The 22,950-nt window shown below is 50.0% G+C and overlaps 1 protein-coding gene across 1 annotated transcript; it reads left to right on the top strand.

The window, feature by feature from the left end:
- The first annotated feature begins 5,890 nt into the window (after positions 1-5,890).
- Fam186b (family with sequence similarity 186 member B) lies at positions 5,891-20,127 on the top strand. The gene is made up of 8 exons (XM_021634918.1): positions 5,891-5,986; positions 7,071-7,296; positions 8,566-8,748; positions 11,464-13,057; positions 13,692-13,884; positions 17,124-17,305; positions 17,899-18,086; positions 20,018-20,127. The coding sequence occupies exons 1-8, from the start codon at positions 5,891-5,893 to the stop codon at positions 20,125-20,127; spliced, it is 2,772 nt and encodes a 923-aa protein (XP_021490593.1).
- The last annotated feature ends 2,823 nt before the right edge of the window (positions 20,128-22,950 follow it).

Consider the following 22,950-nt stretch of genomic DNA (forward strand, 5'->3'; position numbering starts at 1 on the left):
TTCTTTCTTTCCTTCCTTCCTTTCTCCCTCCCTCCCTTCCTTTCTTCCCTTTCTTGCTCAGGTCTTTCACTGGTCAAAAACTCACAAAGTAGGCTAGACTGGCTAGCAGGTGGGCCCCACTGCAGCCCAGCGCTGGACTTAGAGACTCACCCTAACTGCCAGGCATGGCAGTGCACACCTATAGTCCCTGTACTCAGGGAGGCAGATGCAATTGGATCTCTGCGAGTTTGAGGCCAGCCTGGACCTGGGCTATAAAGTCCAGGACAGACAAGACCACACAGAGAAACTCTGTCTGGAAAAAACAAAAACAAACAAGGTCACCTTACCATGCCCAGTCTTTCTACATGGCTTTTGGGAACTCAGTTCCTTGTGCTTTTGAGGCCAATAACACAACTGAACTACGTTAGATTTTGTTTGTTTTCATTTTAGTCAGGCATTTGGACATACAAAAACCCAAATCAAAACAAACCATGGTTTGCTGTTAGCTTAGGGGCTTCATTTTTTTGTTGTTGTTTTGTTGTTTACTGTGTAGTCCAAGTAGACCTGGCGTTTAGCATACAGCCAAGACTGGCCTTGAATTCACAATCTTGCCTCTGCCTCCCAAGTGCTGGGATTATAGCATGAGCCATCACTGTAGGCAGACAAATGTTTTCAAAGGGCAAATGAATATATTAAAATTTTTCAAGACAAACAACAGACCCTTGCCTTGTTTATCTTCTCTCTGGAGACAACCATTTTCACAACTTTTAGTGTTTTGTTTTGTTTTTCTGTTGCTATTGTTTTGGATTGGTTTTTGGTTTTTTGTTGGTTGGCTGGTTGGTTGGTTGGTGTATCTATGTCCCTTTCTAGCTTCACCCCTTCCCACAGAGTGAGGAATCCAGGAAGATCCCCCAACCCAAAGCTACTTACTCCCTTATGGATCATCTCTGAATTCAGGGATGGTGGCATCGCCTACCCAGCTGTTCCTTTGGCCAGCCCCATTTCTGGTTGGATTCTCCCATTCCTCCTCAGGGAGACCTTGCTGATGATGTGGGCATCCCTGGGCCTGAGGAAGAACCAAGGGCAGCTATTGGCAGAAAGAGTTTCAGCACAAACTGGAAGTCACTGCCCTGTGGGGTTCTCTCCAGACAGGACTCGGCTAAGAGCAGAGCGGAGAGGAGCAGAGTGAGAAAGGGCTGGTACTGCCATTTCTCCTGCAGAATTCTGTAGAGCCCAAAAAACTCTAATTTAGAATCTGGCCTCTCAGGTACATTTTTATGAAATTAAGTTTTAGAATGTATTATACTTAAGAGTTCCTTGTCTTACAGTGTTGAATATATAAATATTGATTTATAGTTTTGCCCCAGTCCCAGAAATAATAGGGCAGATATAAGGATTTAGCTCATTTTCCTTCCCTTCTCATAACTTATACATCATTTATCACACCCATCTGCAATATTCATTCTGTAATAGTTTTTGTTTGTCAGTTCTTACAACACTGTGATTACTGTTCACAGCTGAGCCATGTAGCAAACTGATGCGACTCTTTTTCAGAGCAAATTTTCATTATTTCCTGGGATTAATCACTATCTGCTTTTCATCTTGTCTGTTTGCTTTGTGTTATGTGTGTTTAATTTTTTATTAATTTGTTTGTGTGTGCATGTTGGTATGGGCCCCATAGAAAAGCTGTGGCGTCAGTCCTCTCCCTCCACTCTGTGTGGAGTGCTGGGATTGAACTCAGGTCATCAGGCTTGGCGGCAAGCACCTTTGCAGCCGGGGACTGGCCCTCCTTTTCTTTCTTTTCTTTTTTCTTTCTGTTTGTTTGTTTTTGCTTTTTGAGACAGGGTTTCTCTGTGTAGCCCTGGCTGTCTTGGAACTCACTCTATTGACCTGGCTGGCCTTGAATGCAGAGATCTGCCTGCTTCTGCCCCCCAAGTGCTAGAAAGACACCCCAGCCAGCTTACCTTGCATTCTTTTGTTGGTGTTTGTTTTTTTAAGATTTCTTTATAATTTATAGTGTTTTGCCTGCATGTATGTCTGCACAGCAGAAGAGGGCACCAGCTCTCACTATAGATGGTTGTGGGCCACCATATGGCTGCTGGGAATTGATCCTGGGTCCTCTGGAAGAGCAGCCAGTGCTCTTAACCTCTGAGCCATCTCTTCAGCCCCCTTGTTGGTGTTTTTAACATGATAAGTTTATTGTTCTCATGCATGCTCTGAATATCTTTTTTTTTTTTTTTGCATCTTATTTGTTTCAGGTTGCAATAACCTGTCTTGAAAACTACCAGGTGTTGAGCGACTGTGTTTTATCTCATCCTCTTCTCCCCAAAATCTTTATTTGCTCCAATTTTATTTTATAACATTCATCTAGAATGAAAGAGAGAGTAGTATTTGAGACTCAAACCCAGAGCCTTGCGCATGCTACACAAATGCTCTACCTCTGCGTCACAGTCCCAGATAGAAGGTTTTGAAACAATACACTTGTTCTCCTGTTCTTGTGCATTTCTGCAGTGGAAAACAAAACATAACATAACAAATCTTGAGGCTAGGGAGCCGGCTCAGGCTGTGAGGTACTTGCCTTACAAGCTGATGATCCTCAGAACCCTTGAAAGCCCGGCTTGGTGGCTCACGCTAACAATCCCCGTGCCTGGAGACAGGCGGATCCCTGGATTGCTGGCCAGTCAGCGTGTTATAAACAACAAGGCTGTTTTCCAAGGTGGTGATTCTCCTTCACATTCCCACCATTCTCTCCAGCACTTGGTGTGGTCCTGCTTCTTTTTCATCCTGTCTCACCTTTATCAAAGCTGGTATGTGGTAATGGTTGCAGCTTGCATTTTCCCAGTACACCAAGTAATGCCACTGAGGATCTTTTCATGCCTGTATTTAAAGGGTTTTTTGCCGGGAGCCAAAGCTATCTACTGAAACCAAAGTCAAACAGTGAGCCAAAGCTATTTAGTGGAGACAAAGCTATTTACTGAAGCCAAAGCCGAGTAGTGAGCAAAGGTCATTTAGTGGAGACCTAAAGCTATTTAGTTGAAGAGTTACCTAGGACCCGAAATCATGGGTGATAGATTGTGAGGACATCCGTCTGTTAGTTTTAGAGCATCCGTGAGATAGCTTAAGAAAACATCCTTATGGTATCTTGCAGGTGCAATATTTAACCCATGGAAGCACTCTTCCTATTTCCTGCAGCAGTAAATTAACCTTCCCCCCTTTCCTGCCTTCTCCCTATATAAGTTGGGTAAAAATTTTTAATAAAGGCTTTGATCAGACGAACAGACTTGGCCTTCATTTCTTGTGCTTCTCGTCCCTTCCCCCCATTCCTTCCAATCTCCTCCTTAGGAACCCCGTTGAAGCCCCAAGGGACGGGGCAGTTTTTTGTTTGTTTGGTTGGTTGATTTTGAGACAGGGTTTCACTGTGTCGACCTCGCTGTCCTGGGATTCATTCTGTAGACCAGGCGGGCCTTAACTCACAGAGATCCTCCTGCCTCTGCATGCCAAGCACTGGGATTAAAGGCACAGGCCACCACCGCCCGGCTGACTAAACTGTTTTTACTTTATGTGCGTATGGGTGTTTTGCCAGGTTGTCTGTCTGTACCATGTAATGGACTAAGTTCCAGAAGAGGGCATTGGATTCCCTGGGGCTGGAGCGATAAGCAGCTGTGAACCTTCTCAGGTGGTCTTCTATGAGAGCAGCAGGTGCTCTAACCATGGAACCATCTCTCCATTCCCCCAGCTACCTTCCTCATTTATGGTTGTGAGCCTAGCCTTTAATGGCTGAGCCATCTCTCCAGCCCCAGCTCCCTTTTCTAAAGACAGGATCGCTCAAAAAGCCCAGCCTTGAACAGGCTATAGTCCCAAGGATGACCTTGACTTCCTGAGCCTTCTGCCTCTCCTGAGCTAGGATTACAGGCTGTGCCATAAGCCCAGCAGTATGTACCTTTCACATTTAAAGTTCCTGGTCAGTACTACACAGTGTGGGTCTTGGGTCTCTCTCCCCCTCCCCCCCAACCCTGCTCTGTGTGTGTATGTATATGTGTGTCTGTCTGTCTGTCTGATCAGGGTTTCTCTATGTAGCCTTAGCTATCCTAGAAGTCACTACATAGACCAGGCTGGCCTTGAACACACAGAGACCCTGCTGCCGCTGCCTCCAAGTGCTGGAACTAATTAAAGGCATTTCCACCACGCTGCTCACAGAAAGGCTGGGATTGGGTGAGTCTCGCCCACTCTGATGAAGGGGCCAGCACCTCAGCATATTTATTTTATACACCAGGTTGATGAGGTGTCTTGGGCTTTTCTTAATTAAATCATACACTCTCTGTGTTAATGGGCTTGTTTATTTATATACAGTCTCCTCATCAGTGTGGTTGAACTTAAGGAAACAGAGAGGGGTGAAAGGGGACAAGAACCCGGTAAGGAGCTGGAACGAAGGGAGCAGGTTAGAGTCCTAACGCCGTCCCTGCCAGTGTAACTAGGCGCCCCATCACCCCCCAGCCTCGGCCGGCTTAGCTGTGTTGGAGCAGGGAAGCCACCGAGGCTGGGTGTGCCCGTCAGTAGAATGTGTACCTAGCATCCACAAGGGCCTGAATTTGATCCTTAGAGCAATAGTGTCAACAACCGAGAGAGGCTAAATTAGAAAACTTTAAACATAATCAAAGTAAAAATAATTTAAAGATGTTTTGAAATCATAAAGGATTAAAGGATGTAAATACCCAGTAGCCAGGCTTTGGGTGTGGGGCTCACGCATTTCTGCTTTGCCGGCACTTAGCTCCCTGCACAGCACCTGGAAGGTTACCAAAGGTGAGGGTTCGGTGAGTGAATGAGCGATAAAGGAATCGGCATTGCCTTAGCAAATGAGCAGCAGTGCAGTGAGAGACAGGTGAAGGTCAGGGAAGTCTTAAGTGAGCTAGATACCACATACAACTAAACTTACCTTAAGTTGTTACCTATTAAATGGGAATATTCTTGGCAACAAGGAGAATAATTTTCATGCATACGAACCTGCACTTCATCCATTTCATATCCAGTCATTCAATACGTGTTTAGCTAGTACACTAGTATGTACTAGGTACAATTCTAGGTCCTGAGCAGACAGTGATATTAAAAAGAAAAGGGAAAAAAAAAAACCCTCCATCATGCTTATCAACTCTAACTAGTAAGAGTGCTGATCCTTGGGGTGGAAACCAAACATATTTCACTTAGTTCTTGATCGGCTGCGATTTTAAAATCAAACCTTCTCTTTAGAAAAGTGTTTAGTCAGCCTGCTGACGCTCTAGTGAAATAGTTGAGCTAATTGGCTCAAAATGACTCACGCAAACTCCAGCCCATCATCAGACAGCCCTTTTGTTTCTGGTGTGGTAGAACAAAACCCTGAATCTGGGGAGGAAGAAGAGTGAGGACAGGCTTAAGGCCCACCACGCCCTTCGAGGGTACACAGTGTCCTAAGGCCCTACGTCCAGTGCTCCACCCCTTCCCTGTGGCACCACGTCGGCGTCCAAACCTTCCACAGCCGGACCTTTGGGCGAACCAAGATCTAAACTAAGTCATTCCCCCTAGTTGCTTTTCTTCCTGAATTTCACCATTAATATTTAGCTTGGAAACATAACAGTTAACGCTTAAACAAACAAACAAATGAAACGGGTCCAGTAAAGATAAGAGCAAGCAACGGATGAAATGCAGATGAATGGCAGAAAGTTTAATCTTCTGATTCTTTAAATCAAACTGATGATGTCACTGGGGAAAAGAGAGTCCGTTGGAACCTGCTATCTGGCAGTTACTAGAAGAGCTGTGGCTCAGCAGAGGTTGCCGGGAAACCTCCCGGGGTCCTTAGCCCGCAAAGCTGCCGATACTGTGTGTTCAGTTCTGTGTATGAGAGAGACAGAACGTCTATGGACTGAGAGGGTTATCTAGAATGGAGAAGGACAACCCCCCGCACTTGGTGACCCCCACCTCAGTGAAGGCTATCATTTCCAAGATTGAGACTGCCCAGCTAATTCGGACTCAGGAGGTAACCCCAGAGAGGAAGAAAACAGCCTTCTGTTCAGGTCTGCTGTGGAGGCTGGGGCCTGAGTTCACGTTTCCACAAGATTCCAGCCTTTGGGCCTTTGGGGGGTCCTGGGATACTTGACAAGCTGGGTTTGCAGAGACATGGATTCAGGATGCCCACATCCTATATTTGACTTCTGTAGGGTAGGCTGAGCCCAGCCAGCCCTGTAAGGCAGGGGTGTAAGGTCACAGGCCCTAGGTAGGTGGGCAGGAGGCCCCTGGACAGTACATACTGATGGAGCCCAAATGGGGTAGGGTGGGGGCAGATTTTAAAAATTCAGACTCTGTTGGCAGAATGCTAGAATCCCCTAATCGATGCCCTGGAAACGCTTGGGGTGATGTCCAAAGGCTCAGCTCACTCTGTCTATAGGCAGTTCCATGCAGCTGCTGCTCCGTCTCTTCCTGTCTTCACCTAAGTCAGCACTTGCAAGGGGGGGGAGTGGGAGAGGTGGACGTGGGACGGCAAATGACACATTGCTTGAACCTTTGATCCAGAGCACTTCTCTGGGATTCGTTGTTTGTTTTTTTTTTTTGTTTGTTTGTTTGTTTTTTTCCCCATGCTGCCTCTCAGTCCCTGTGAGATTCCAGAAGTCTCCAGCAAGTTCCAAAATTCTAACAGTGTGTACACTGTGGATCTGTAGTGTCCCCGAGCTTAAAAACTAAAATGATGGGGTTGGAGAGACGGCTCAGTGATTAAGAGTTCAATCCCCAACAAACACAGTGGCTCCCAACCACCTATAATGAGATCTGATGCTCTCTTCTGGCATGCAGGTGTACATGCAGATAGAGCACTCATACATAAAATAAATTTTAAAAAATTAAAATGACAAGAGCTGATGCTCTCTGTACGTTCTGGGCACAGTTCTAAACACTTTCCAATATCAGTTCATGCCATTCTCATAAGAGCCTGTGGTGCTGACTATACTCAGGTCTACTTTCTCTCGAGTTGAGCAATTTGTTTAGGATCACACACTGCTAGACCACGGAACACCGACCCCAGGACCTAAATCCTAACCTCTGCCATCCACCATCTGTGCCCCACACAGGATATTTCCACTCAGCTCTCAGACATCTTGGACAATGTCAACTCTGCCATCAATCGCTTCCAGAAAGAAATGGGATATGACTTAAAAGAAAAGATAAAACCTCACCAACCAGAGCAAAAAGGCAGGAAGAGATTCATCTTGCTGGAGAAAATTGCCTCCTTCTCCAAAGATGCTAAGGCCAAAGAGAAACATCTGTATGAGCTTCTTGACTGGCTGGGTGACTGGGGTGAGTCTGTGGGCTTGGCACAGCCCTAAGGGCTGGTGCCTCCCTGCAGGCTGGTCCCTGCTGGCTCAGGCTTTTCCTTTCTCCACCTAAGTCAGCGTTTGCAGAAGGAGGGGAATGGGGTTGGTGGGCGTGAGAAAGCAGAGGGCTTTTTTCTAACATCTCTTCCCCAGTGACGGATTCTGGATTCTCACTTCCCAGCACGCAGCCTCCCCTCCCCAGAAGGGCTCTGTCAGTCAGGCCTGTTGTTGATCTGACAAACACCTGAGAGAAAGAAAGGGTAAAGGCTCATTTTGGCTTCTGGCTTCAGCGCTGTCAGAGGTGGTCTCCTGACACTATCACTTTAGGCCTGAGGCAAGGCTGAAGGTCATGGTGACAGTGGGATTGTGGAAGAACAGGCTGCTCCACTCCCACAACCAGAAAGCAGAGAACAGGAAGACACCACAGAGGCATTTAAAGGCATTTAAAGGCACACCTGGTGGCCCTCTTCCCCAACTTAGTCTTAACTTCCATACACTTCACCTCCCAACAGTACACCTAAATTTTGACTTTATCAATGGGTTAATTCACTAGTTAGGTCGAACCCTCATGTCCTGATCACCTCTGGAAATGCCCTCGCCCAGAGGTGTGCCTTCCACCAATCGACCTGAGATTAATCACCACACACAGGGCTGGGAAGGGGACCCAGGGGATAAGTGCTTGCTATGCAAACTTGGAGGCTTGTGTTCAGACTCCTGGAGCCTACAGAAACCCTGAGACTGGCAGTATGTGCCTGTACTCGCAACAGTGGGGAGTGAACGGGTGGGGATCCAGCCAGGCGAGCACGAATGGAAAGGTCCAGGTTCAGAGAGAGGAGACAGTCGAGTGTGATCTCTGGGCTTCACACCCACCCACACAGACAAGCACAGCAGATAGCCAGGCTCTACCTCAGGCAAGCAGACAAGCACAAAGAAAGCTGCTGGTTCTACTTAATTCACCTAGTTGCTCCAGAGGCTAGATTATACAACTGGCACAGATTAACTAGCAAGATCCCTGGCTGGCCTCACACTTTAAAAATCTCTCCTCATGTCAATCACTTCTTAAGTGCCACCTCCTCCAGTCCTCACCCAACCCTTTTGCAGGGAAGAAAACTGAAGTTCCAAAGAAGGGACCTGCCCAGTAGCTAGTATACAATGTAACACGTCCACCCTCAGGTCAGCAACCCCCTGTGCTGTGGGGCTGCGTGGGGGTCCCCGGAGGACACTTCTCAGCCAAGCCCCCAACCCTGCCCAGGTGACAGTCTGACCTGTGAGATGGCGAGCAGGAGAAATCTGGAGGAAGAGGAAGCCCTTAATGAATGGATCGAGGTGATGGAGAAAGTGTTGCCTCTCTCCCTCATGGCCACCAAAGGAGGCATCGAGTCTCTCGTCTCTCTTTGCTCCTCTCTCATTGAAGAGCAAAAGAAAAAGGCACTAAGTAGGTTCCTGGAGCTCCTGGGGGGGCTGGGTGGGGAGGGCCTGGGCATCATCTCAGAGGAAGCAGTCACAGGGGCTTTCGAGCTGGGGTATCAGACCCATGCTGGTCACAAAGCTGTTCTGAGCTGCACAGCACAGGCTGATCTCCCAGAGGACCTGGATTCAATTCCCAGCACCCACACAGTAGCTCACAACTATCCGTAACTCCAGTTCCCGGGGATGTCTGACACTCTCTCCTGTCCTCTACAGGCACTGCATGCACATGGCACACAGACCATAATACCCTAACACATCCCAGCACTTGGAAGGCTTAGGCAGGCAGGTCTCTGAGTTCAAGGCCAGCTTGTTCTACAAAGTGAGTTCCAGGACAGCCAGGGCTACACAGAGAAACCCTGACTTGAAAAACAAACAAACAAACAAACAAACAAAAGATATAGGTAGGAGTGAGGTGAAGATGAACCCTCAAATGCTTCTGGGAGTTCTGGTGAACAAAGCCGAAAAGCCAGGAAAGCGGAAGTTTATAGACTGAGCTTGAGGGCACGCTTTCCTCCATCTGAACCCAGCCCAAGCCAGGGTTAGGAAAGCTCCAGCTGGACGTCCTTCTACAGCTTCCTGACTGTGCTGGTCAAGCCTGGTTAAGAGTATTTATTTCTATCCACTCTCTACATTTTGCAGAGGAGAGCCCTGAAACTTAGAGAGCAGAAGGAACCACAAGTAAAGCGATTACAAAACCCAGTCCCCTGCTTGGTGACTCCTCCTCCAGGGCTTTGGACTGAACCAGGTCTCAGTCCAAATCCCACCTCTGCCAACTCTGAGCTGTGTGGCTTTGGGCATCTTTATTCTCTCTCTATTAGCCTGTTTCTTCAGAGAATATTATCTGCCTTCAGGGCGGGTGTGTGTATGTGTGTGCGTGTGTGTGTGCGTGCGTGGGGTATGAGATGTTTGACACCAAGCCTGGAATATTCCAGGCTTAATAAACAGTGGCTAAAATTAGCATTTCCATGGGTTCTTTTGGACAAGTTAATTATCGTTATCAATTAAAGATGTTGAAGCCAGTATGGTGAGCTCACCTTTAATCCCAGCACTTGAGAAGCAGGAGGATCTCTGTGAGGTTGAAGTGAGCCTGGTCTTCACATTGAGTTCCAGGACAGCCAGAGCTGTTTGTAGAGGAACCCTGTCTCAAAAAAAAAAAAAAAAAAAAAAAAAGAAAAGAAAAGAAAGAGAAAGAAAGGAAAAAAGAAAAAAGTAAGCTAGGACGTCGAGGGAGGAAGAATACAGAGAATGGAGACTATCTGTGCCTGTAATCTTTGCCATGCTCTATCTTAAAATATAGTTGTTTGTATACTTGTTTTCTTACGAGAGTGTAAATTTCCATGGCGTGTTTGTGCGTGGGCCAGAGAATACTACTCTTCCTCAGTCACTTTCCACCTTATTTTTTGAGCCAGAGCTTCCCAGTGGGCTGGACTGGTTGACCAGCAGGGCCGAGAGTGCTCCTGCGTCCGCCTCTGCGGCAGTGGGTAGTGGGACTCCAGCCACACCAGCGTGTCCAGCTTTTTACGTCAGAGCTGGAGAGGTGAACTTGGGCTTTCCTGCCCACACAGCGAGCAGCACCGCCTGAGCCTGGCGCAGTGCACACTCCTTTTGGTTTTGTTTTGTTTTGAGACAGGGTTTCTCTTCGCAACCCTGGCTTCTTAGGGACTCACTCTGTAGGCCAGGCTGGCCTTGAACTTACAGAAATCCACCGCCTCTGCCTCCCAAGTGCTGGGACTAAAGGCATGCATACCACTCTCCTGCTTGTGGGGATTATTTATTGAGCACTTTAGGACTATACTTGGCCTTAAATATGTATGTGCACTCTAAGTTCCAAGAACTAGAATCTACAGTTGTTCCCATTTTTCCAATGAGGAAAGTAAGGCACTAAGAAGTTAAAAAAATGTACCCAAGGCAAATGGTAGAAATTTGATTTGGATCCAAGCGAGTTGGTCTCAGAACTCTGAACCCTAGTCGTATGGCTTGCCTGACATAGTGAGGTGCTAGGCTGAGCTCAGTATCACTCAAGCTCCCTATGCCCTCTTGCCCCACAGCCAAAGCTAGCCACGGTTCTCTTTGCCATCGACATTTGGGAAGACGCCCATTCTGTCAGCCCTCTGCATAGCAGTAGGCACGGGGCTGTATGACCCTGGCCAGCCCTGAAAGAGCTGAGATGTGTGTGACCCCACAGCCTGTGCTTAGTTTATTTTCTTGGGGTGAGGGTCTAATGTGATCCCCTGATATGGGCAAAGACAATTACTAAAATAATAATGACATGAGAAGAGTTGTAAAAGAGTCTCCATAGGCACAGTTCGGGGGTGACAGGAAGAGAAGCGAACTTGTACGTGGGGCTGAGGGGTTGGGTAGCTGGCAGTAAGGAGCGCAGCACGGATATAGGGAAGGGGCTTGGTTAGAAAGGTAACTCCTTGCTAGAAAGCAGGCTGAGCGGAGCGGAGCTGACACACTGTGCTGGGCCCATCTGCGTTCCCCTAAGGCTGTGCTTGGCAATCTCAGGCCGGGCAGAGGTGTCTCCTCTGCAGGGCCAGCCCCTTGCTCTCGCCCATCCCAAACAGGCGTGGGTGAGAGTCCAGGCTCGGCGGGGTCTGGAGGGTCGGCACACCTCCCTTCCAGGAGGTGCTGCCTCTTACTGGAGGCTTGCTGCCTGTCTCCTCTCCACCTCTTCTAGCATCCAGGCATAACTTCTGGCAGGAGTGGCAGCAGAAAAGCGCACAGAAGTCCCCAGAGTCCCCTCAGCCTCTGAGCCCGGAGCAGATGCTACAGGACAAGAACACCACGTGCATGAAGGTCTCGGAGGTGAAATCCATGCTTCAGGAGCTCCTTGACTCCACCATGTTCAAGAAAGGGGAGGTCAAGGCCATCAGGTACATGTCTACTGTGCTGGAGAACCTCAACAAGGCCTTGACACTCCAACACAGGGAGAACAAGAGTCTGGAGACGAAATACAAATACATGCAGGTGGAGATGAGCAAAGAGCTCAGCACCCAGAGGCTGTATTTCCAAAAATCCATCCAAGTCCTGGAAAGCCAAAAAGCTGCACTGCAAAAACAGTTTGAGATCCTAGGGGAGAAGTACCGTGACCTCCTCTTGATAAAACAAGCCTTGGAATACCAGCTAAAGAAGGCTCAGATTGCCAGGGGCCTAGAACGACCAGCTGAGCTTACAGCCCTGGAGGAACTGCAGCAGAAGCTCTACCAGGAAGGACCTTTGTTTTCAGCACTTTCTCCAACTCCGCCAACCCAGGCCTGGGACAGTGACACTACCCCCTCAGCTCAAGAGCCGCTCTCCACCATGGCCATGAAGTCAACGGCTGCAGACGCGTTCACCGAGCACCCGGAGCCTGAGCTGCTGCACTCAGAGGCCCTCCAGCTTCCCACACAGTGGGAAGAACCGGGAGCAGAGGCCCCAGACCATGAAGGCAAAGACCAGGGGGAGGACCACTTCCGAGAGAAGGAAGCCATCCAAAGCAAGTCCGATCCCCAGAAGTGCCCGTCTCCAGAGAGCTCCAGGAGGGTGCTTTTGGAGACTTCCTTCCACATGGAGCACTGGAAGGAAGACCTGAGCTGGGAGGCGAGGAGGCAGCAGTGGCTGCAGGAGGAGGAGATGTGGCTTCAGCGGCAGAAGAAGTGGGCCCTGCTGGAGCAGGAGCACCAGGAGAAGGCGCGGCAGTGGGAGGCCGAGGCAGCGGCCAGGCAGCAGTGGCAGAGACTCTCCCCCCCGGAAGAGAAATCCAGCCCCAGGAAGGGAGATTCGGAGAAGCTGATCTTCACAACCACCACCCGGTGGAGGAACCTGGTGAAGACAGAACAAGCATGGGCGCCTCCCCAGGGCCGAACCCAGTCTGCTCGCCCAAGCAGGAGGTCACACTTACCCATGCCCAAACACACCCAGCAGCCTGGCCAGAGAAACCAGAAGACCCTGAGTTCAGCTGAGCTGGGGCAGATACCGCAGGCCTGTCAGGCTTCTGCTAAGCCCAAGAAATGTGCCTCCTTTCCCGTCACTGGGCTATACATCCAAAGGGTGGCCCGACCCTCTCCACAGAAAGACCCAGAAAGCCCTCAGGACACCATGTACCACATAGACATGGCAGCCCAGATGAAGAACCTGCAAACCCTGGGTGGCTTGGAGTCAGAGCTGGCCCTGCCACACCACCAGCGCAGCAAGGCCCTGGAACTCACTGTCATCGCCATGAAGCTGAGCATCCTCAGGCTGCAGCACCTGTTCCAGAAGTACATCCACTACAGACACTTCCAGAGCCTCCGGTAGGCGCCCGGGCAGCCACCGGCACCCCACCCCTGACCCACCTACACCCACTGACAAATAGGGGAGGGCCAGATCGCAGGGGACACATAAAGGAATGTGGGTAGGAAACCACAAGGGAAGTTGCCTAGGTTTCCCGGGGAAGGGACTAACAGGACAATACTCAAAGGTGTGTTTTTCTCATGTTGGCTTTCCTCCAACACCCCCCCATCTCCCACCCCTGTTTTACTGTCCTTCATCCAATATGCTCCCTACCATTTCCTTGATTTTTCTTCACCAGCTCTGAGGTACTCCCGTCCGCCCCTCATAGCCCCTTCCACCTTTCTGCCCCTTCTCATAGACCCTTTCAAAGATTAACAAAACGGGGGCTGGAGAGATGGCTCAGAGGTTAAGAACATTGCCTGTTCTTTCAAAGGTCCTGACTTCAGTTCCCAGCAACCACATGGTTGCTCATCTATCTATCTTGAGATCTGGTGCCCTCTTCTGGTGCACAGGCACACATGTAGGCAGAACACTGTATACATAATAAATAAATCTTTCTTAAAAATTAACAAAATGGAGGTGTCTCCCTAGTCAACTGACTTGGGGGCCAGCAGAAGTCTCTCTAGCTCCTGAGTTTCTTCTTTCTCTTCTCAGACAGGAAGTGATCAAACACATAGGATCTACTCCACAGACAAAGGTCACCTATAAGAAGCGGGACCTCTACGTGTTCCTGGAAAACATCGACCGTCAGCAGAGCATCCGGCTGCAGGCCTGGAGAGACAAGCAGAAGGAAGTGGAGGAGAGGCTCCAGGAATGCCTGCACAAGATGGTGACCATGTTCCTTCTGGTGGGTCTCCAGGGCTCTTCAGGGGAGCAGGATGGGGGTTGTCAGGTGATGGGAAATGGGGGGCGTGTGAGAGCCTCTGGAGTATGAGGGAAGGCAACTGTCCCAATCTATGTATGAGAAAGGGGCCCTTCAAAAAACAGGAGAAGAGGCTCCTTCAGGGCTGGGGGAGCTGAGCCCTGCACTGTTTCCTTGGTACTGGGGTCCCCCTGCTCCCTTTAGCTCTGGTTGCCATCCAGGCTTGAGGCACAACTGTGTCTTCACCCCCTTGCAGAGCCCCAGCTTTGCCCTTGCCTTCCAGATTCCTCCTTGATCCACTTCCTTGTCTTACTGGAGACCTTCCAAGCTCTCCCTGACAAAGAATGCAGAGGGTAAATTGTGGCAGGCTGTGTTGCCTCTAAAAGTGCCTCTTTCCTATCTTTTTATTTTTGTCTTATGTGCATTGGTGTTCTGCTTGCATGTATTTCTGTGTGAGGGTGTCAGATCCCCTGGACTGGAGTTACAGATGGTTGTGAGCCCCCACGTGGGTACTGGGAACTGAACCCGGGTCTTCTGGAAGAGCAGCCAGTGCTCTTACCGGCTGAGTCATCTCTCCAGCCCCCTACAAGTGTCTCTTTTTAAAAACTATTTGATTTGGTGTACCTGTGTGTCCCCTTCCACTGTAGGTTCTGGAATGGAAATCAGCCCACAGGCTTTCCTGGCAAGCACCTTCACAGCCATCCCAAGGGCCCCGAGTGTCTTTCCCTGGGACGGGCCCAGCTTCTGCTTGATAGGCCATCTATTTATGGAAGCCAAAGTGGGCTTCACCGCCTCTCCAGATTTGCAGGCTCCACTTAGCACCTTTTCAGTTTTGATGCTGTTTAGAACCCCAAATCGTCCTGAGCCCTGCTTCTTTGGGTCTGACTTATTGTCCTTCCCTCGGTGACAGTCAGCACTGTCTCATAATGACGCACCTGGTTGGGGCCTACTTTTGTTGGCTTTACTGGGCATTTGGTCAACCATTTTAACTTGGTTCTAGCACATTTTCTTAAATTATACAGTAGTTCAGGTATGATTGGCTGGCCCTGGGGAGTCTCACAACTAACCTGTGGTCTGTATGCACCCAGCAGAGCTATGAATGAAGCCTAACACAAATCATAACACTAATTAAAACATTAAGGAAACCTCTTACCCCCCCCTCACCCCCCGTGGTTCTAGAGTGTGAACTTTGTCATTCACAGTGTTAAAAGCCTGGGCATGCCTAGTTGAGTCTACAGTTTTCCAGGGGCTTTGTGAGATAAAAGTTATTAATGTGTCTCCTGATTTATAGTGAATTTTTATTGTGTATGTTTGATGTAGAGTACATAAGATGAAATAAGATGCCTATCTGTTGTAAAATGGTTACTGCAGTAAAACAAATTAATACGCCCACTGAGGCAAAACAGAAAGTACAAGAGAGAATCGTGGGAACATGGGAAGAAAAAAGAGGGCGATAGGTCTATAGACCTATGCAGCTCTGATCAAGACGTGGGCCCTCAGCGCTTGGCTCCACTCTGTCCTGCAAGCTGTCAGGGCTGGTGAAATCCATCCTGCGAGGCAGGCCCGTCCTCGGCTTGCACCCTCACTTTAGCTTTCCCTTCCCCTTGCGTGAGGTCCCTGGGGAATTCCGACTCTTTGGGGACCATTTTTCCTGAGTCTCATAAAAGGTGGCGTGCAAGTGTCTCTCTTTAGAACATCTCGGTCCCTTCAAAGACAGTGACAAGTGGAGCTCTTCACCCATGCTGCCTTCTCTGTGTCCTGTGGTCTATACCTCCCCACTTCTTGGCCCACACCCCAACTTTGGTAACTACTGTTTTATTTTTTTTACCTCTGTATATTTGACTTTTGTTTTTCTATTGCATTCTGCGTATAAATGTGAGGTGGTGAAATATTTTCTTCCTGCATCGGGCTCATTTCACTTGGCATGGATGTTGTAGCAAATCGCAGGGGCTCCTCTTGGGAGGGGCTGGGGCACAGCAGACTAGATGGTCAGAGAGTGGTCAGTGGCGGGGAGGGGAGGTCCCTTGAGCACTGCTGGTGGGGATGGAGATTTGGTGGCAGCCATTGTGACATGGTGTGGAAGTTCATCTCTCTTCTGGCTTGTCATGTTGAATTTAAAATGCCCCCACCCACAGCCCCATGTTTTGGATGTTCAGTGTCCAGCCTGTGGCACCATTTTAAAGGCTTCGGAGCCAGTAGGAAGCGGGGTCTGCCTAGAGGGAGTAGGTCATTAGAGTCAGAGCTGGAAGGTCATGCTCATCCCTGGTTTTGGTGGAGCTCCCTGCTTTGTCTCAGCTACGCGAACAATGACTATGGTGGACTGAAATCTCTCTGAAACTGGGAGACCAAATGCATGGTGTGTGCACAAGAGAAACAAAGTCACTGTAGCATTCTTTACGAGCAGGTGAGCTGTGGAAACAGCTTGCTTTGCTGCTGCACGCCTGTAATCCTAGCATTTGGATGGCTAAGTATAAGATGAAATAGTGAGGGTGTGGAGATGGCACGGGGTGAAAGGCACTTGCCACACAGTTTGGTTTTGTTTTTTGAGACAGGTTTCCTGTGTAGCCCTGGCTGTCCTGGACTCACTTTGTAGACCAGGCTGGCCTCAAACTCACAGAGATCCACCGCCTCTGCCTCCCCCAGTACTGGGATCACAGGTGTGCGCCACTGCTCCTGGCTGCCATGCATGTTTGACAAACTCGGTTTGATCCCCAGAATACACGGGAAGGCAAAAAAGAGAATCAGCTCCATGAAGATGTCCTCTGAATGCCACGTGCACGCCATGGCACACGCACGTGTGCACGCATCAGTAGTAGCAGAGCATCAAAAAGAACTCTGAAATAGTACGCAGCCTCTTAAAAAGGCCACTGTTTGTGTAAATAGCGCTGTGCAGGCTCCCCCGCACCTGCCAGCTTCACGGGCTTGTATAAGGCTGCTCCGCTGCAGGTGCTGTCAGTGTTCTGCTGCCTGGCTTCCCTCAGCTTGCTTTCTTCTGTTTTGTCCATTGTCCAGATTCTTTACAGCAAAGGAGAAAGTAGAAAGTGCCCCAGCAAATGAGAGCTGAAGGACTTTCAAGGAGAGTGCCGTACCTGGGGAGCTGGGGTTCGTAGTCAAAGGGCCTTAGCATGCGCCCAGCAGGGCCAGTGACACTCAGACAAGACCCCCGCCCATCCTAGAGGGGCCTCTCTTCCCATCTTTCTCATGCCCTCTACTGGCTCCCCCAGCTCCGGGAAGAGTGCAATGTCCACCTGAACATCCCTGTGACGGGCACCACGGGCACCTCGGCCAGGCCAGGGAAATGCAAGTCGCCTCCAGTCTTACTCCAGAGAGTCCGTTCCAGTGCTTCAACCAACAAGCAATCCTCTATGCCCAAGCACAGGGAATCCACGCCCCTGTGGGTATCCAGGTAGGTATTGGCTGGCTGAGGGACAGCCAGTAGGTGAGTGGGCAGCCTCAGCAAGCCAGGACATGGGCAAAAGCCATGTCACTGGCTTCAAGGGCCTCTCTTCAGCTGCCCCGACCAGCTCTGGTGCTCAGATCCAGGGGGAGAATGCGTATGTCAAGGGGCGGTTTGTGGGGTGGCTTGATGGACGTTGAGAAGGCACACGAAACAACCTACGTTTCAACTCTGGGCACCCTGACCTAGCATGGACCATTGGTCTATCCACATAAACAAGCCTGCTTCTTCCCACCAGGTGGGTTCCAGGCTCAGGCGTGGTGAGCCGCAGGGCAGCCGAGACAATCCACGTGTACACCTACTCCAGCGGGACCTGAGTCAGAGCCCCAGCCCCAGCGCACATGCCTAGAAGTAGAACCTTGGGAACTAAGACACGGCGCCTATTTGGGGAGGGGAGGGCGACAAGATGATGGTGACAAACTCTTTCAGGGAAGGAAACAAGGCCCAGTGTCTCGGACCTTAACGGCTGTGAAGAGGGTGTGGCCTCAGCCTATTTCTGTGCCTCTCTGTCTCTCCTGACATTCTCTGTGCTCTCCCACTAGCACCCAACAAGAAAACCAGATGGAAGCCATATGGAAGGCTGATGTGGCCTCTTCAAGTTACCCAATAGAAAGAAAGGTACTACTCACAAGCCTGCCCTGGGATCATCTAGGGGGATACCCAGATATCCCCAGGCTATTGGCAGTGGAGAGGCCTTCCTACCACAGAGGCATGCTGTCCTTCGAGACTCGGTAAGGAGCAAGAGTGGGTGCTTGACCTGGACTGGGAGACCTGTGCAACCACGGGTACACAGACTGTGCTCCACAGCCCCGGCCCCTTCCCGGACACCAGTCCTCGACTGCTATTCTCCACAGCAGAAAGGAAACGCTGCTCGCCTCAGCCACTCACAGGCCACCAGCTTGGGTCCGAGGAGCAATACTACCTCAGTCTCCCACAGGACTTAGGTTGCTGTACGAGGGTTACCTTTACACAAGTTCCTGGGTCTTACATGGTTTTCTTGGGTGCCCTGGCTTGTGCTTAGTCTAAGGCTTGTCTAGAGAAACAGGTGGAAGGGCAAAGAGACTGAGGGAAACCAAGAATTGTGTGACAGACCTAAGCTGGGAACCTGGGCCCATCCTTGTGGTTTGCGTTTCCTGACTGCCTTCAAGACCTGTCACTGGGAAGCAGCTGGGGCCCAGGTTTAGGGATACACACCTGCACGCCAGTACCGGCAGGCCAAGGCAGAGGCCCTCCAGTTTAAGGGCAGCCTGGGACAGCAATGGAGGGGCGGTGGCAGGACTCAGGACCCAGCGGGCCAGCCAAAGGCTTCTCCGGTTAGAAAAGGTTTCTCTCTTTTGCCTCCCTTGGCTTGAAGATGTTAGCACTGAAGACTCAAGGTTCTTTCAAGGGACCTTCTCATGCTCACCTGGACCTGACCCTACCCCGAGAAAGATCTGTAACGAAAAGAAGTCACTCCGGGTCCTTCCCTGCTGGGAGCCTGCACTGCAAGCCCCTTCCGCGTCCCCCTCTGTACTCCTCATGCCGCCCTGGCTTTCAGGGAGCCTGAGGTCCACTTTGTTCTTCCCATGTATAAGTGAAAGGACAGAGCAGCTGGGGTGATGAGACGGTTCACTGCTTGTTGCACAGGTGTGAGGTCAAATCCCCAGCTCCTACACAACACGACAGCACCAGGAGGTGGAGACAGGTAGCTCCCTGGAGCCCGATGGCCAGCGTAGCTAGCCAAATTGATGAGCTCCAGGTCTAGGGAGACCCTGTCTCTAAACACAGAGAACAACTGAAGACACCCAGGGTCAACTCTCCCATGTACTCACACACTCGTAACATACATCCACACCCACATGAGCAAGCACATGCACATGCAGCTACACACAAAGAGAGCGGATGATGGGAAAAGACAGTGAAGGCACTCAACAGCAGCTTCATTTCTTTCCTCCTCCTCCTCCTCTTTTTTTCCATTTTTGCTCACACTTTGTGGTATAACATGGAAAATTCTAAGATCCCTTTCCCGTCTCAAGCAGAGCTGCTCCACCCACTGAACCTCCACCGGGATCTCAGCCGAAGGCTGAAGCGCATATCAAAATATTGCTCCCAGCAAAGACAGCTTTCTCTTTGTGAGAGAATTTAGATGAATACAGTTTTCTTCCCCCGTTTACAACCACACAGGCGTCTACTCGATTCTCACAGTTCCAGCATAGAGGCAGGACCCTGCTTCTGTCTTCGCCTGAACCCTGGCTAGATCCCCTCCGTGTGTCGGGCTTCTGGGTATTTTTAGGAGGGTTCCTGTGTTGCCTTAGGACCTTGTTGTTGTGGCCTGAGGCCCAGCCAGTATCCTTTTTCTTATAATGGAGGGGTGAGATAGGGTCTCAGCGATGGACCATCTGTAATTGTAGCATTAGGGAAGCAGAGAGAGGACTGCAGGAAGTTCAAGGCCAGCTAGGCAAGAGGAGAAGGTGGCGTATGACCAGGGGGCTCTGTGGGTGCGTGCTGTCAGGGGTAGGCGTCACTTTCAACCACAGCCTCATCCAGCAAGTGAGTGCGCCCAGCAGAAATGTCTTGCTAGGCAGTTTTACATTCAGGTCAATTCTGAGCCCAGCTCTGGGTTTCCCCCATGGGTGGGCTGACGGGCCTTGTCTCAGTTGCTACCCAACTTGTAACTGTATTGTTCTTCCAGTGCCTCAGTGATCCAAAGAAAGGTATCCCAGGAACCCTCGGAGGAGCCACCTGGGCTTGTCAGGAAAATGTCCAGCCAGTCGCTCCCTGAATCCCTATAAAGCCAGAAGGACTGGACAGCTCCAGTTCCCACAGTTACTGAGTCTCAGACTTCTCACCCACAGTTACTGAGTCTCAGACTTCTGGGTTCCTAAAAACTTCACAGCAACTTGTTCCCAATGCAGGTTTCCAGCTGGTGCTTTTAAACACACACAGCTAGTTGTATTTAAAAGTTGTCCTAAAACTTTGAGGAACACCATTTTCTTTCTTCAGTCCCCAAACTGTTCGTTTTTAATAAAATAGAGGTTGGTTTAAAGTCTTCTGTGTCATTGCTGAAAGCCACACCCCCTGACTCCTCTTGGGAACCAGGTCCAAGGCCATCTGACAGTAAGCCGAGTATCAAGCAAAGAACTTCCCAGGTGGTGTCACTGGCTCTGGAGGCCATCAGCCAGAGGCATTACCAGCGCCCCTCACACAGTTAGAGATTCTAGTTAATTGAGCACGAATAAGTATCTGATGTTCAAGTGACTGACAGCTCAGAGGAAAGAACAAAAGGCATGGTGGCACACGTCTGTGATCCCAGCACCTGAAGGCAGAGGCAGGAGGATCAGGAGTTCATGGCCATCCTTGACTCCCTGGGTAGAAGAAATGGAGCTATGGGAGGTTCCGGGTCTGGAAGGCAGGGGCTCAGGAGGCCATCACCAGCAGCTATGTGTCTGTTCAGTTAACAGGTTTGTCTAGGACACCTCCCTGCCCCCCCATCACACCCCCCCTCAGTCTTTCCCAGCCCTCTCCTCTCCACAAATGGCCCGGAGATCAGACATGGCAAGTAGCAAACATTCTAAGAGGACCATATCTAGGTTCTCCTCAGGAAGAGTGCCCCCCCTTTTTATTCCAGCAGAGGCTAAAATTGAGGAAACAGCCAGGTATGGTGCTACATCCCTTGAACCCCAGCACTCAGAAAGCAGAGGCAAGAAGACATCTATGAGTCTGAGTGTAGGAACAGCCAGGGCTGTATAACGAGACCCTGCCTCAAAAGCAAAGGGAAGCTCTGGGAAGAGAAGGAGAGGGTGGAGTATGACCCTGGCTCTGTGGGTGCTGTGTGGGTCAGCATCACCTTCAGCCACAGCCTCAGCCAGCAAGCGCACCTGGTCAGGGAGGAGGACAAGGCGGTCAGGTGCACGTCGCATCAGACGCAGGTCGGGTTGCAGGGAGGACAAGCTGTGGCAGAAAGAGGCACTTTCCAGGCTTACTCTTTCCGGAAGCCTCATTGCAATCACATCCAGCATTAGAACATACCCACGGCCGGCCTGTGGCTGGAATCCCAGCCCTTTGGAGGTGCAGGCACCGGGCAATGAGTTCAAGAACAGCCTGGGTGACACAGTGAGGGCCTGTCTTTAAAAAATAATAAAAGAGCCAGGCGGTGGTGGCGCACACCTTTGATCCCAGCACTCTGGAGGTAGAGGCAGGGGGATCTCTGAGTTCAAGGCCAGGCTGGTCTATAAAATGAGTTTCAGGACAGCCAGGGTTACACAGCAAAACCCTGTCTCAAAAAACCTAAGTGTTCCTAGTAGCAAATCACCAGACAGAGGACTTCTTATATATCCTTTAGCAGGAGCTCTGGAGAGCAACCTATGCAGGACGGATCCCTCTCCCGCTCGGCTAACAACCTGAGGAGGTGGGGTGGGTTTTTAGCAATGGGGTTGATACACAAGCTTCATCTGTTTTTCAGAACAGAGTTACCTATCTGATCAAACAGGATATAATCTGTAAAACAATAACCTGAGGGCTGCCAAGAAAGGCTTGAAGGGGACTATATTTGGGATGGGCCATTTCTTTGCTTGCATGGTTCATGACCTCAGGAGCCTCGAGATGAGGATTCAAAAGTAGTGTAGAAAACAACCGTAGATAAAGGCCTTTGTTAGCCCTAAGTGTGACTGCAAGAAAGTGTGAAGAAAAGGGGACAAGAATCTTTTGGAAATAACCCAAGCAAAGAGGCAGGGATAGAAAGCATGTACTCCTGTCTTGCTCACCGTGGGAGGCTGACTCAGGAAAGCAGGGCTTCCTGATTAGATAAGTCATCTCCGTGTGCATGGCTGGGACACTGCCAACGTCAGCGGGCACTGTGACGGAGCCAGAGCTAATGTGCGTAAGGGCCTGGTCTAGCGGAAAGGTGGACAACACACGTGAGTAGATGAGGACTTTGAGTAAGGAATAGAAAATTACAGAAAGGGAAATTAAAGATGGAGATCCTGGAAATAAAAAAGTTAGGGGCTGGAAAGACGCTCAGTGGTGACGAGAATGCACCGCTCTTGCAGAGGACCTTGAGTTTGATTCCCGGAACCCACGTCAAGAGGCTCACAAATGCATGTAACTCCAGCTTCAATGCCTGTTCCTGAACTCCACAGTCACTTCACACATGCACAGGCACAAACACACAGACACATGACTGAAAGAGAAAGGCAGGGTTGGGAATGTAGCTCAGTGGTAGAATGCTTGCCCAGTACATGAAAGGCCCCAGGTTCAGCTCTTAGACACACAAAATACTAAATAGAAATCTTTTCAAAAAGTAGATACCAGAAGCCAGGTGTTGTGGTACATGCCTGTAATCTCGGCACTTGGGAGGCAGAGACAGGCAGATCTCTCGAGTTTGAGGCCAGCCTGGTCTACAAAGCAAGTCCAGGACAGCCAGAGCTACAAAGAGAGACCTCGTCTCAAAAACAAACAAACTAAAGTTAATACAAGAGATGTTTAATCCCTTCAACAAGGCTATTGCCAATCTAGACAAAACTAAAGGGGGTAGAAATCCATGAACACGGGTCTGGGTCAACAGAAATGGACCAAATGTAACACCTACTAAAACCCGACGTCCCAAGCTAGGCACT

The sequence above is a fragment of the Meriones unguiculatus genome, chromosome 8, assembly GCF_030254825.1.
Source record: "Meriones unguiculatus strain TT.TT164.6M chromosome 8, Bangor_MerUng_6.1, whole genome shotgun sequence".
NCBI classification, from domain to species: Eukaryota; Metazoa; Chordata; class Mammalia; order Rodentia; family Muridae; genus Meriones; species Meriones unguiculatus.